The sequence below is a fragment of the Eschscholzia californica genome, unplaced genomic scaffold (assembly GCF_041429995.1).
Source record: "Eschscholzia californica isolate CP2 unplaced genomic scaffold, dmEscCali1.0.p SCAF_4, whole genome shotgun sequence".
Taxonomy (NCBI): Eukaryota; Viridiplantae; Streptophyta; class Magnoliopsida; order Ranunculales; family Papaveraceae; genus Eschscholzia; species Eschscholzia californica.
In genome coordinates, this window is record NW_028238461.1 from 55,830,600 (window position 1) to 55,845,380 (window position 14,781).

At 34.9% G+C, this 14,781-nt stretch overlaps 1 protein-coding gene across 4 annotated transcripts; it reads left to right on the forward strand.

The window, feature by feature from the left end:
• Positions 1-321: 321 nt before the first annotated feature.
• LOC147546510 (telomere repeat-binding protein 5-like) lies at positions 322-5,654 on the forward strand. Of its 4 annotated transcripts, none has more exons than XM_086673730.1 (10): positions 322-815; positions 1,702-1,943; positions 2,042-2,675; positions 2,795-2,995; positions 3,087-3,152; positions 3,235-3,314; positions 3,442-3,674; positions 3,792-4,103; positions 4,189-4,252; positions 5,209-5,654. In XM_086673730.1, exons 2-10 carry the CDS (start codon positions 1,863-1,865, stop codon positions 5,383-5,385), a joined length of 1,848 nt encoding a protein of 615 aa, XP_086529856.1. In that variant the 5' UTR covers positions 322-815; positions 1,702-1,862; the 3' UTR covers positions 5,386-5,654. The 4 variants fall into 4 exon arrangements, with proteins under 4 accessions (XP_086529856.1, XP_086529857.1, XP_086529858.1 ...); XM_086673731.1 differs by having other exon boundaries at positions 382-815; positions 1,746-1,943; XM_086673732.1 differs by having other exon boundaries at positions 385-806.
• The last annotated feature ends 9,127 nt before the right edge of the window (positions 5,655-14,781 follow it).

The following is a 14,781-nucleotide window of genomic DNA, read 5'->3' on the forward strand; positions in this document are numbered from 1 at the left end:
ATTCTCCTTGTAATAATTTAAACAGACCCGCTTTAAAAGTTTGTATTATTCACATTAGTAATCTATGTATCTCCCATGTAGTTATAGGGGATTTATGAAAATGGAAGAACCATAGATTTTGGGGTAAATGTAAGAATAGTCTCCCAATGTAGTGATTTATTTCACTTTCAACAAAAAAAAATGTAGTGATTTATTTCAAGAATAGTCATGCCCTAAATTTCAGCAATAAATGATTCGTTTGAAAAAGGAAGGTACCGTTTTCTCATAGGGTATAGTAAACCAAGTCCTTAAAATGTTTGACCTCATCTGACGAAATCTATAGACTTACACGTGTCAATAAACTAGTCGGTATTAATGAAAGAGTGGATCACCCAAAAAAGAGGAACAGGTGTAAGTGGTTTAGATGACCGGTATTATTAGGGGGGAATCGTGAAGGGCTTTAACCTGTTGGCCCGGTAACAATGGTCAAATGTATAAGAAGAAGAACTGGGGGTTTAAGAGAATTTGGTGGTTTAAGCAAAGTTGGTGGTTTTCGGAGGGGTTTTGACGATCAGAGAGAGAAAGAAAAAATTTTAGAGAGAGAGAGAGAAAGAATTGGATAGAGAGAGAAAGAATTGGATAGAGAGAGAAGGTAGCGTCTGAAACAGCGTTTCCTCGAAGCAACAACAAGATTAAAGCGTGCAAGAAGAGAATTTGTGAATTTTCTTCAAGATCTCTTCAAATTATCAGTCAATTTTATCATATTCTTATCGCCGGAATTCTTACGCAATTTCGTCGGACTTCCAATTTTCAGGCTCGATTTTCATGTGTTTGAGGTGAGTTCTGTAAATTCTTCTCATGTTTGTTGATAAGGCATGCCAATTTTTGATGATTTGATCTGCATTCAAATGGAAGAATTGTTTACCTTTTCGATTTTGTGTGATTTGATTCATTAGGAGTGTTAATTTGCAGAAAATCTCTTCTTTTTATAACATTTCTCTTGAAATTGATCGGATCTATGGTCAGTTTCTTCTTCATTGAAGAAATCTTGTTTCAGAAAATTTCGATTCTTTTTTCACAGTTCTGATCGTCTTCCTGTAAATGTTTACTTAGGACAGAGATCTGATTGGGTATTGAGAAATTCCGTATCTTTATGTTTCTGTAGTTGATCTTGCTTTGATCTTGTCCGGCTGGGGTTTTTCCACTTCGTAATTATGTTTCCTATTCAGGCTGAAAGGTTTAAATAGAGGTTTATCAAAATTCTCTAAAATGTAGGAGCTTTAATCGTTTGAGAAATGAAGATCTTCACTATTCCATGATTTATTGTTTAATTTATTTATTTAGAATTTGTGCACTCATACTCTTTTCTTAGTTGTGGATATTGAATTCTGTAATTCACCAATGATAAAATGTCAAATTCTCCTAATTTCTTTAGGGAACAATCTTACAGACTTGAGTTTTTGTTTTAATTTTGATCTGTTAAAGATTCAAATGATATATTTGGTTTTCTTCAGTCGATCCAAATATGTTTATTTCAAAAAGTGTAAATTTTCTTCGTGGTTGGGGTTAAGTTTTCCTAGAAAAAATGTTGATTCTGCTCAAACAAGGATTCACATGAATCTGAATCTGAATCATTTATGAACTTATTAGGATCTCTTAGATTATTGATTAATAAATTCTAGATTTTTCTATTTATTACAACTTGGCACATCTACAATTCAGAATGTGGGAAGCTTTTGATCTGATATTTGATTTTTTTTTTCCAGGGTTTAGCATTGGGATCTGCCTCCTCAAGCAATTCAATTGGTGCTCGGCGATTAGGTTCGGGCTTGTGAACATTTGACGCCTCTAAGTTGTTGTATTAGGGTATGTGTTGTTGAGATATGGCGTTGCAGAAGAGATTACACTATGGATTCAGTGGTTATCAAGTTCCCCCCACGCCCAGAGGTCTCAGATCAGCGAGGGTAGATTTGCTTACCTTTTCTGAGTTTACCTATTCATCTTATTTCCCGTATTTGGTCGAATGCTTTTCTTAGCTTAGTTTTTCTTTTCTTTTCTTTAGGGGAACCATTCACTTAAAAGAAAACTCGAGGAGACTCAGATGGGTGCATTTGAGTTGCTGGCTACTGTAGCTGGAAAGTTATTGCAGGAGAGAGAAACTTCTCCTGCTTTTAGTAATGTATCGTCTGCTAGAGCAGAGGCTGTTGTCGTAAAAAATAATGTTAAGCAGGAAGAAGAAGATATAGAGCAACCTATGAATGCCGAAATTTGTGACCGGGGAAGTATCCATGAGAACGTGGTCTCGAAATTTGGCTTTCAAGGTCATAATCAGAAAAGTACTTCAGAGGAATTCCAACATGCAGCAAACGGGATTAAGAAGAATGGTAACCTTGTAAATGGAGCTGTCCCTAATACATATAATTCAGATGACCCGCTGGAATTGGATTCAGACCCTCCTGCACTTGTTAATTCGGATAGTAGTGAGGAGGTACCTTTTCCTGGATGTCAGGATGATGCAAAGTTAGTTAGTAGTAGAGATGATGACGAAAACTCTTCTGGGTGCACAGAACCTAGTATCACACCCTTAAAGGCCTCTAGGCCGTCAAAACATATAGAAGATCGGGAGATAAGAAAGTTGTTAACTTCCAAATATTGGGAAGTGGCTCCAAAATTAGAGGGAGAAATTTATAACAATGGTAAGGTTACTCTCTAGTTCAGTAATTTTGTGTTGTGTACTGATTATTACTTGGTAATTTACCGGCTTCTAGTTCAAGGATGCAGACAATTAACTTGTGCTTCTGACTGATTTTTGTAGATGAAGATAAAAAGCCCGTTCCATATTTTAGGAATATTTGTTACACACGTCAAAGGTCTATGAGGGATTCATTTAAGAGGAGGAAGATAGATAAAAGCTCTGTATCAACATCTGATGGAGGGGTTAGTAGTGAAGGAATTTCCAGCACACCAAAGAAGGGAACAGATACAAGTACTGTTGGTTGTTCATCGGAACACGCAGGTCTAATCTCACTTCCTTAGATCGTTGGGTATTCACTTTTTATAATTTCATTCCTGAAATTTCGATTGAACATTATCATTTGATTGTGCAGGAAGTGGGGTTTCATCATCTTTAGTTGCTGGCCAAGAAACCTCCTGTCAATCTAAGGATTCCCATGGTAACAGATGATTTGATTCACTGATGTGCTTTTACTTTAGTTGGTTTGAGATCTCAAAGTTGTTACAAACATTTCTTTTCAGTGAAGCTTAGTATCAAATCTTTCAAGGTACCAGAACTATACATTGAGATTTCTGAAACCGCCACGGTCGCTTCGCTCAAGGTGTGTAAATGTCTATTGCTTTTATTGAAATGTAAAATCATCTTCAATTATATTTCTTAGTACGAATGCTCAAGACTTAAACTGCCAGGAGATCTCTAATTGTTTATTATGATGGTTTTTAATATAGAGGACAGTGTTGGAGGCCGTGGCTGCCATACTTGGTGAAGGATTACATGTTGGTGTGCTTTATCAGGGAAAAAATATCGGGGATGATAGCAAAACTTTGCTGCAGAGTGGAATCTGTGATGATGATAAACTTGATGATTTGGGTTTTGCTCTGGAGCCCAATCCTTTGAGTGCTCCAGCATCTGGCTGCCCCAAAAATTCTCCATATTTGGAAGCATCTCATCCACTGACTAGGTAAATAGAAAATGTTTTTTCTCTTAACTATATATTTTCTCGTTTAGAAGCTCCATTATAGAATGTAACATCTGGTAGAAGCAACATGATTTCATTTACATTCTATATTTTTGCCAGGTGTCCACCCAGCCCCACTTTAGGACTTGGAATCTCTGATGCATCACCCGATTCTCCAATTATCGGAATGGCTAATGCTGTAGAAAGTGACGATTCGGTTCCCTCTCCAACAGAAATGTTGAGTGAGAAAAAAATACCTGAATCCAGAGACCTAGTTGCCGTTCCAGCAATTAGTGTTGAAGCACTGGCTGTGGTCCCATTGAACCGTAAATCTAGGAGAGCAGAACTTGCTCAGCGTCGAATCAGGAGGCCCTTCTCTGTCACAGAGGTAGAAGCTCTTGTCCATGCAGTAGAGAAGCTTGGTACTGGAAGGTGAGTACCTTTTTCCGTTCTCCCGGTCACTAAAGTTAAGAGGATATATGCCGTATGAGGGCATTCTAATTTTTGCATTTTTCAGGTGGCGTGATGTTAAGATGCGTGCATTTGATAACGCAAAGCACCGAACTTACGTGGATCTGAAGGTATGCCATTTTATCTATTTTTCATTCTTAAGCAACTAAATGACGATCCTTTTAGAAGGATAAGTAGGTATAACCGAAATAGTGTATTCCATCATCTTGAATATTGTTTATAGTCAGACTTATTGATCTCTTTATATTTCGTATTATAAGTAGTTGACCTTCCTAACTCTGTTTAATTTCTTGTCTAACTGAAACTCTTGATAAATCTTCCTTCCTTTCAAAGTAAGCCACCTAAGTCTTCTTCTAGCTATTTAACTTCATTTTTAATCCCTATCAGGTAAATGAACAGTTGGAGTTTGTTTATCTATAAAGTACGAAACCTTCATAGTTTGTTCCCTTAGAATCTCAATTATTACAGTCCTTCACGACGTCATATTTGGGTAATAGTGTATTAGTGATACTAATAATTTAGTCGAGATTACTTTATAATAACACACTCTAAGTGATAATTAGATGACGTACCCATTTAGCCATCTGAGATTCCCTTCTCTGCTTATTACTTAATTCATACTATATTACAACTTTATCATTTTATATCTTCTATCAATTGAAAAAGCAGCTCGGACCCAGTAGGTTCCTTTTTTAAAAAAAATTCTTTATTCTATTATAAGCATATTAGTTAAACATTATTTCTAGTAATCTGGGTCAATTACCATTGACAGTCATTGCAAATCTCGAGTAATATGCATTGGTTAAAAAAAACTTTGTGGAGAGGACAAATGTGGCGACGGCAGAGCATACACATATATTACAGATACAAAATTGAACTAGGATGTTGTATGTACAGCTAGGGAACCCTCTCCCAAGAGGATCCCGTGAGTCGGTTGCCCATGGGTTCAAACCCGGGGGCTGCTCTCTTTTGTGAGAGGTTTGTTTGTACCTAAGAGGTTGACCCGTCTGTACATAATGATCTTCCAGAAATGAAAACACACTGATTAAATGAGAAAAAAATGCAGGATAAATGGAAAACACTGGTGCACACGGCAAAAATATCACCGCAGCAAAGGAGGGGAGAGCCGGTGCCGCAGGAGCTATTGAATAGGGTATTAGCAGCTCACTCGCATTGGTCTGAACAGCAAGCTAAGCAACAGGTGAAGCAGTTGACTGAGACTTGCCTTCTTCTCCAGACTTAATCTGACCCTCTCTCTCTCTCCCGACTCTGCCAAGAAAGAGAGAGAAACTAATCTGGTGGTGTAAAGAAATGGGATTAATTGATCATTTGTCTGATTATTGTTATTAGTTGTTTAGTAATGTAAAAGAAAAAAAAAAGTGGTGACAGGAGATAGAGAGAGATTTGTGTAAAGTTGTTTCACTTAACCATCAACCAATGTGATTTTTATCAGGGTTATTGGGAGTTTGTAAATGAACAAGGGAATAAAGGAAACTAACTTCATTTTTTTTTAAATGAGGAAACTAACTTATGGTGTGTTTGAATGACGGAATCATGAATCCGCGGATTCATGAGTCCTTGGGATTCATGATTCCACGGATTTATGAATCCAAGTAATATTTTTTTGGTTTGTTTGACAACTAATAAGAATCCTATGATTTGAGTATTTTTTCGCGAAAATGTTTTTTTTTTTTTTGAAAATCGCCTTTTTGAAGCACCATTTTTTCTTGGGAATCATTTTTTTGGGAAAACAGAGTCTCTATCAAGCGATTTCAGTTTTCGGGAAAATATTTTTCGATAAAAAACGGATTTGGAGGAAAAACAGTTTTAAGAAAAAATCTAAATTCTGAAAAAATTGGATTTTCTGGAACAAACTTATTTGGGGAAGAATCAGTTTTCGGGGGGAACTGTTGTAGGAAAATCAGATTTTGGGGGTTTTTTTTTTGGGAAAATAATGATTTTCGGGGGAAAACTAGTGTATTTAGCGATACCCCCTCATCCCTAATGTCCAATTAGGGATACCCTTTTTTAATTGGATATTGGGGATACCCCTTTTTTGTACTTAAAAAATACAAAACTACCCTTATTTTTATTGTTTTTATCTTTGATATCTTATACCTCTTCGATGATATGCTTATCAATTTATTTTCGTTTCTCACAATTTTTTTTTCTCTTATCTATCTTTTTTCAATCTACCAACAACATTTATCGAAAATTTAAAATTGATAAATCACAACGACCGACATATTGTATTTTCTTTTTTTTCTTTCATATCACTACGACCGACATAACACTCTAACTTTGGTCTTCTCGTGAATTTTTCTATCTAGTTTGTAAATTCACACCTAAGATAACGCTCTAATTTCGCTCGTTCTAAGAATTTTGCAATCTCATTTGCAAGTTCATTGTGTAATTTCATTTGAACTTTTTTATTTTTTGTTTGATTCATAATCTCAATTTTCATTTGTATTTATCAATTTTAAATTTTAGATAAATTTTGTTGGTAAATAAAAAAATGGCTAAGAGAAAAAAATATGAGAAACAAAAATAAGTTGATAAGCATAACATCGAAGAGGTATAAGAGGCCAAAGAAAAAATAAAACAACAATAATAAGGGTAGTTGTGTACTTTTAAGGCCAAAAAAGGGATACCCCCTAATATCCAATTAAAAAAGGAGTATCCCTGATTGGACATTAGGGATGAGGGGGGTATCGCTACATATTTTCGGAAAAAATTGATTTTCGAAAAAAATATGACTTTTGAAAAAAATAATTTAAATAATTATTTTGTAGAAGGAAATATTTTTTCCTTGATTTTAAATATGAAATTTCAAATTTATTAATCCACAATCCTAGAAAATCCTAGGGGGTAGGGTGGGATTGTGGTCCAATACAAATTTTAGAATTAGGAATGCTTAGGATTCAAGAATCCTAGGATTCTTGGGGTATCCAAATAGACCAAAGATTCATGATTCCTACCAAATCCCACTTTTCGATAGGAATCCTACTTAGGAATTCTTCAGATACTTTTGCCATTGTTATTTTTTATGCATATTGAACTTTGTGTTTTCAAGATCATCTTCATTTTTCCTCTCCTTTCTTATTTCTCATTTGGTTTTGGTTTTGGTTTGGGCTTGGACTTGGGCCTGGGCTTGGGTGTGGACTTTTTGGTAGAAGCTTTGAGATGTCTTCATCTAATGTCCATACACTCTATAGTTTCTCAAACTGACATAGATACCCCACAATTTATTTCTTGCTCATTTTCTTCGCCTCCCTATTAGGTGCAAAATGACCAGAATGCCTTTGGTGTTTTTTCTTCTGGTTTTGCTCTTAAGCTTCTATTATGGGTACGTTTGGTTGCAAGATTCATGAATCCACGGATTCATGAATCCAAATGATTTCTTTTGGTTTGTTTGGCAACCAATAAGAATTTTTGAATTCTTCATTCCTTCATTTAAAATCTTTTGGTTTGTTTGGCTACTATATTTGGATTCTTACAAAATAAGATTCTAATTAAAATAATATCCTTCAAATTCATGAATAATATCCCAATAACAAAATCTCATCCAAATATTGTCTTAAAAATAAACGACAAAATAGTTCACAATGTTGCTTCTTCATCTCCAACCGTTGGTTCGTCTCCGAGCACTTCAACCGTCTCTAGGTATAAGCCAACGTACTTGTTTCTTTAAAACTTCAAATGTGGTCTTGCATACAAATAAAGGTCGAAAAACGTTAAAAAACCCACAAAATGGAACGAATCAAATATTATGAGAAAATCTATGTTTCATGCTATGATAAACCATGCATTCCTCCTCAAAATATCCACAAACCAGATGTTGTCTAACTCATGATTGTTGGTTTCCAATCTGTTCACTTTTATTAGAAAAACCAGCAATCAAAGATGCACCAAAGTCACAAACATTTGGGTCATAAGAAGTTCTTCTACCATGTACTATAAATTCAAACATTTTATTGAAACATACAAACACAATGTCATCAAATTTCATCTGCCTCTCTAAGAGGGTGTTTGATTTTTTGACTTATTAATAAGTGATTTTTATTTAATTTTAGACCGTTTGTTTTTTCACTTAATAAGTGAATATCACTCGTAAGTGGGGCCAAAGCAAGTGCAAAAAAGTAAGCTCCAACTTGGAGCTTATTTTCTTGCACTTACTTTCTAATTGTTAAAAAAGACATTTTTATCATTCCCCGAATGTAATAACTACCAATGTAATTATAACTAAAAATATAATCTTAAACAATTGAAAGTAAAAAATCTTTTTATGAATTTAGCGATAACTATTTTCCTTCTTCACTCGTCCTTCACCTATTTTTTTTTAAATTTTTTCACATCTCTTCCTTCATTAACCACGGAGCCACCCAAACTTTATTATGCAACTCAAGTTATCTTTCCTTCATAATTTTTAATTATTTGAGGTTAATGTTTTCAGCACAAAGTAATTCATAAACCGTAATTCTCTTGTACCCAAACTCCCGAGCATAATGAATTAGTATGAAATGCTAATATCTAAATACTTTAAGATCAAAATAGATAATTTCTCATTTTTATGACATTTAGAATTAATATAAAAACAAAAATCAAGCACTTAGAAGTAATTAAAAAACAAACGCCATAACACTTACAAGTGATATCACTTACTAAGTGCTAAAAAATTAAACACCCCCTAAATGTGAAAATGCGATGTTGATGTCCAAAGTAAGAAGATGTATTGAGCATTCAAATAGATACTTCAAAGAAGGTGGTTTAATACAATTAATAGAAGTCATTGGATACCCACAATTTCAATATAACAAACTTTAGCACGATTTACTAATAAAAGTAGTATGAGGTTAACCCAAGAATACCACATCATAATGAATTGATCAACCAAACAAAATATCACCACATGAATGATACATGTAACGAAGGAAAAAAAAAATCTAAGAAATTCGAACAAGTAATAATGGTATCCGACATAAGTGAGTATGAGCTTAATCAAACCTATCTTTGGGTAGACTCAACAATGTATATAATGCACTAGTTGAGAAACTGAAAAAGTTCGCTAATAAAAGCAAATACCCAAGCAAACCATACACCACAACAACATAAGACGTAATATATATAATAGTACGTAAATATAAAATAGTAAAATACTCATTCTTTTTAAATACAGTGAACCATACAAGACTTATACCCACCTCCAAAACTGTATCTTCCTGAAACTTCAGAACAATCCAATTTTATAAACGAAAAAAAGATGACAAAGTTTACGGCAAATAAAAAAGGGTTTATATGTGAAATTCAGAGAAATATGGAATTGACGGGAACCCCATGAATCATGCAAATAGAGTACGTAAAGAACAATCAACCATTCTTGATGAAATCATCAAATACATAACCATTACTGCTGCTAGACTTTCTTCATAACAAAATTGAAAAGATTCGACACAGACTACTCGAAATCGGTTAAAAACCCCCAAACTTGACACAATCTAATCTCAATTACCTCTATCAATAGACTCAAATCTGAACCACAAAGATACAAATTTCAATCAAAATTAAGCAACAGAATTGGAAGTTAGAATGAAAACCAATCGGTTAGAGAAACCCTAGATATAAATTTGGATTCTCCAAGTCCAATTAAAACATCCTAATAAGTAGAAGGGCATTTTTTTTTAATCAAACTTCATTAATAAGCCAAAAGACTAATGAGAATTACATCGTGAAGTTGAAATCAAAGACACAACCAAATCGGGCAAACAAGCCAGAATTATGCCCACTTGGGATGCATCTAGAGCTGCCTGGACTAACTTGTGGGCTACTTCTGTTGCAGTCACCACTAACCATCTGTGGGTAGTTTTAAAACCGTTGCTTCTTCCACCTTCTGTTGTGAGTTGTTGAAGAAACTCCCAATGGTTGCCAAGATCACACACTCAGTCTGGAGAAGACGACAGAGAGAGATACGAGTTAGAGAGAGAGAGATACGAGTTAGAGATAGAGAGAGATACGAGTTAGAAAGAGAAATTACCTCAGCACAGCTTCAATCTTCAAGTTTCTAGGGTTTGGTCTCTGCAAACCGAGAGGATTTGGGTTGATTTTAGGATTGGATTTGCGGAGTAAAAATCCAAAATCCTACCAAATCTTAGGGGGTAAGAGCATCTCCAAGGCAAACTCAAAAAAATCTCTATTCATCCTAAGTGTCGAGTTTCAATTGAGATTCTCACTCCTAGGTGGCAACAATAGAGATTTTCACTTTTTTTGTGTCTCCAATACAAAACTCTAAACTTATCTTATTTACTTATGTGGCATAATTAGTTTTGTAAATAAATAATTAGTTATTTTAGAAAATATAGAAAACTCGATTTCTATTGGTTGAAAATCAAATATTGATGAGTTGGACAATTAGAGATATCTCAAGAGGACACTCTAGAAATAGAGTGTCCTCTTGAGATATCTCTATTCCACCATCGACACGTCATCTTAGAGATCTAAATAGAGTATTGCATTGGAGAGGATTTTTAAGAAAAAACTTTAAAAATCCTAAGTGGCACTTGGAGTTTCTAAGATTGAGTGTTGCATTGGAGATGCTCACTCAAACTCTAAATCTTAGAGTGTCACATTGGATATTTTAGAACTTTTCTTTAAAATCCATCTCCAATGCAAAACTCAATATAAATCTCTAAAGTGATGTGTCAAGATTTATTTTAGAGATCCTTAAGAGTGTCCTCTTGAGGTTTTCTAAGTGCCACATAAGCAAATTAGTTTTAAACTATTTAGAGTTTTTTTTTTAGTGTTGCATTGGAGAAGGTTTTGCAATAGAGTGTCTCTAAATGGCCAAATAGGAAAGAGATCATTTAGAGATTCATTTTTCACACTTGACATATAGGATTTTTTAGAGTTTCTTTAGTGATGAACAGACCTAGCTCCGACGAAGGGAAACCCCCTTCGCCGGAGTTTAGAGAGAGAGAGAGGAGAGAATTTAATTTTTCTTTTTTAGAGGGGAAAAAAAAAAAGTTTGAAGGTCGCCGGCCGGAAATTTTGCCGGCCGACGACCCTGCTGGTGAAGACGATGATGTGACTGGTTTTAACGAGGTGGCAGAGAGAGAAAACATGCTGGAGGAGGGAGAAAAGAAATGGAAGAGAGAGTAACGGTGTTATAACGTAAGGGGGCCATATGGGCATCTCTCGTAAAGTGGGGGGCCAGGCGGGAAGCCAGTCACAAAGTAGGGGGCCGTTAGGGAAATAACCCTTTTTATTTATATTATTTAAGTCATGGCGTGTTGCACTGATGTTTTCAGGTATCAACTGATCCTCTTTACTTTCATACCAAGTTTATTTCTTAATTTTTTCAAGCAATATTATTTCCATCAGTGAGTTATATTGTTTTGTCGTCTTGATAGTTGATACTTCCATAGTTCCATGACAATCAGATACAACTACTGTCTGATGATAATACGATCATTAACAAGCTCACTTTTTTTTCTTCTTTCATTGTAATTACTTAACTGGAAAGAGGCTAAGAATGAAGTATTCACTATGATGTTGCTAAAGCTCCATGAATGAATCAACAAGTAGCCACAACCTGCCTTAGACATTTCGAGAAAGGATGCACAACCAGGGATAGATTTCACGCTACGAATTATGAGTCTTCAGAAGTTACCAACAGTAGGGAACCTATACAGAAGGTGAATCGATTAACCACTTGCTTACTACAAGCAAACTGCTTCTATGAGGCTTGGTTTACTTCCTTAGCTCGGCCTGACATTGTGTGGTGTATCCAAAAAAATGATTACTTATCTAATGATTCAGTGGAAAATGGTGAAAGTACTTGCAACTAGAGCAAAAGCTTTGGAACTCTCGAGTTGCCTGGCATATTTGGAAGTTCAGAAATAACCATTTTCAAAGAGAAGAAAGTGGACATGAGTGATTATTTTTGTCGAGAAAAACTTATCTTTATCAGAACTAGGTTGCAAATATTATGGTTGATTTCATGTATGGTTGGGATGCCATTATGGCCTTTGTGTAATGACGATATCTCCTCATGTTGCAGGAGGCCAAGATAACATTTTGTTTACCAATTTTAGTTTAGGCTTTATGTAAACCCATTTGGTGATTTGAATAAAATATATATTTGTAATTTTGAAAAACAAAAGAAACATTTATTAGAGCTGCAACGTTACGAATTGTTAATGTTATTGGCTTACCCACCATTTGGTGCAACCACTTGTTTTTATGAGCTCCAAAATTGATTAAGCAACTCTACTCTTTGATATGGTTATTGTTTTAGATCTGAGTTCTACACTAATCTTCAAACATGCCAACGAAATCATTCCGAATAAATTTGGAAATGTCTTAAATTAGTCCTTCGTATTCGTCATAATTTTCCAACACATGTAAATATATGTAACTAAAATGAAGGTAGATATTGGTATCTCTTTTAATTGATCAGTTTTAGAGTAGTTAAACGATGTAAGAGATTTCCAATGTTAGTGGGAGTGAAATGACTATTTTCTTTTGAAGGAAAAACTCCAAGACCCAAGGGCAAAGTTGCAGGAAACCCATCGCAAATGCAATATACCCAAGGGCGGAGCTATGTAGAGGCAGCCCCTGGCTGCAGCCAGGGGCTGAAACTCTGAAACTTGGATTTGGCAATGAGAATTCTTAACATATATCAGTTGTAGCCAGGGTGGTTTGATCACTTACTCTATGCACAACACATCAAGGGTTCGAGTCCCAGTTCCCTCAAATTTAAGTTCTTTTGGTTTCTTGAACTAATTCTGTTTTGGCCCCTTACTTTATGTAGTTTTCACTTTTGATCCCAATTTATGCCCCCTATTTCTAAACAACATTCTATTTTGACCCTTTTTTTGCCAAGTCAAGTTTTACTTATTTCTTTAGGTTACCTATGTTCTAGTAATTTCTTTGCCCCGAATTACCAAGGATCACATATATTATAAACTTTTAATTGTTATTTTTTCTTAAGTTTTTGTTGGTCAAATTATTAACGAAATTTTCACGTAAAACTTTTTTCTTCTAATGGGAAGTTCTGAAATCACTTGTTTTGGATCGAAAAACTATATATGTGGCAACTTTTGAAATAACTTGTGTGTGCGAATAATAACGAAGAAAATATTATATGTGGCCACTTTTGAAATACTACTTATGAGTGCATATACATCGGAAATGAAAATTTTGCTCTCTTAATAATTTTAGGCTAGCCCGGGTTAACATAAAATTCTGGCTCCGCCCTTGAATATACCTATAGCAACGAATGCACTAGACTTTCACACATGATAATTAAATTATGATTTCAACGGGTTTTGTCGTGCTGAAGGCACAAGACTAGGTCACTTTTACTTGAGCGTGGAACAGTTGCGTTCTATGCACAAATTTATATATACGATCTGTCATTGACTTTAAGCATACGTACCTATATAAATAAGGATTTGGATGACTCAATTCTCAATGTTGCAGTTAACCATGATAGAACACAATGCGTTTTATCCGAAATTGTGATGAAAAGGCGAAAATCTATATGGCAATTTGGATTTGTAAGTGTCAATTTATTTAATGACTATTTAAATTGTAAATTGCATTGGATCAAACTCCACATAAATATATTTCTTCGTGTTCCATTGGATTGAACTTGATGATATTGTATTTTCACCGTGTTCACCGAATTGTGCCGTGCCGGAGGCACGGGTTATATTCCTAGTAGTATAAATGAAGGAATAAAAACTGAGCTTAGGATCTATGGTTGTGATCTCATTCAAGAGAGTGGCATATTGCTTAGATTGTATCCTTTAATCATATGTCATTTATGAATTTCTGTAAATTTTTCTTCTAACCTTTTCAGTTTATCATGCTTTATTTTGTTTTATCTTAATTTCCCCCATAGACCTCAAGTTGTTATGGCTACAGGACAAGTTCTTTTTCATCGTTTCTACTGCAAGAAATAGTTCGCTCATTTTAATGTTAACGTCTAAACTAGTTTCTTAAGTTTATGGTGTCATTATAGAGTTTTTATGTCATTTTTCGGTAAGGATTGCTGGGTTAGTTGTTTATTGTCGATTTTATCTTAATTGATTGCAGAGAGTTGCTGCTAGTTGTGTTTGGCTTGCATCTAAAACTTTTAATTACCACTTGCTTAATTATATTATAGATGTTGCTTCCTCTTTTAAAGTAGGCTGCTCTCTTTGAATTACAGAAATATGCAGAATTGCAGAGGGACTTGAGGAGAAGTGAACGGCATTTATTGAAAGAGATGGGTTTCATCTGCCACGTTGAACTGAACATCCTCATAAGTTTATTTCAAATTAACTTAATTCCCTTGGAGCACTCGAGTTGCAGCAGGAAGCCTGGAATCTTGCAAATGATAGGTATTATTCAGCTTAAACTTTCAAGTACATTGAAGTGTTGCATCTAATTCATGATCCATGTGCCTTATTTCATGTCATTCAGTAGCTCATAATCTTCAAATTTTTATTCTAAAACATTATTCCTATTCATCTTGTCTGTCAACTTCTTTGGCGCGGAATCTGGTTTCACTACTTTTACACATTCTAGAATGTACCAGACTGCATGTGGCATTCCTTACTTCACATTGAGAGCGGTTTTTGCTTGTTCGTGCTTACGA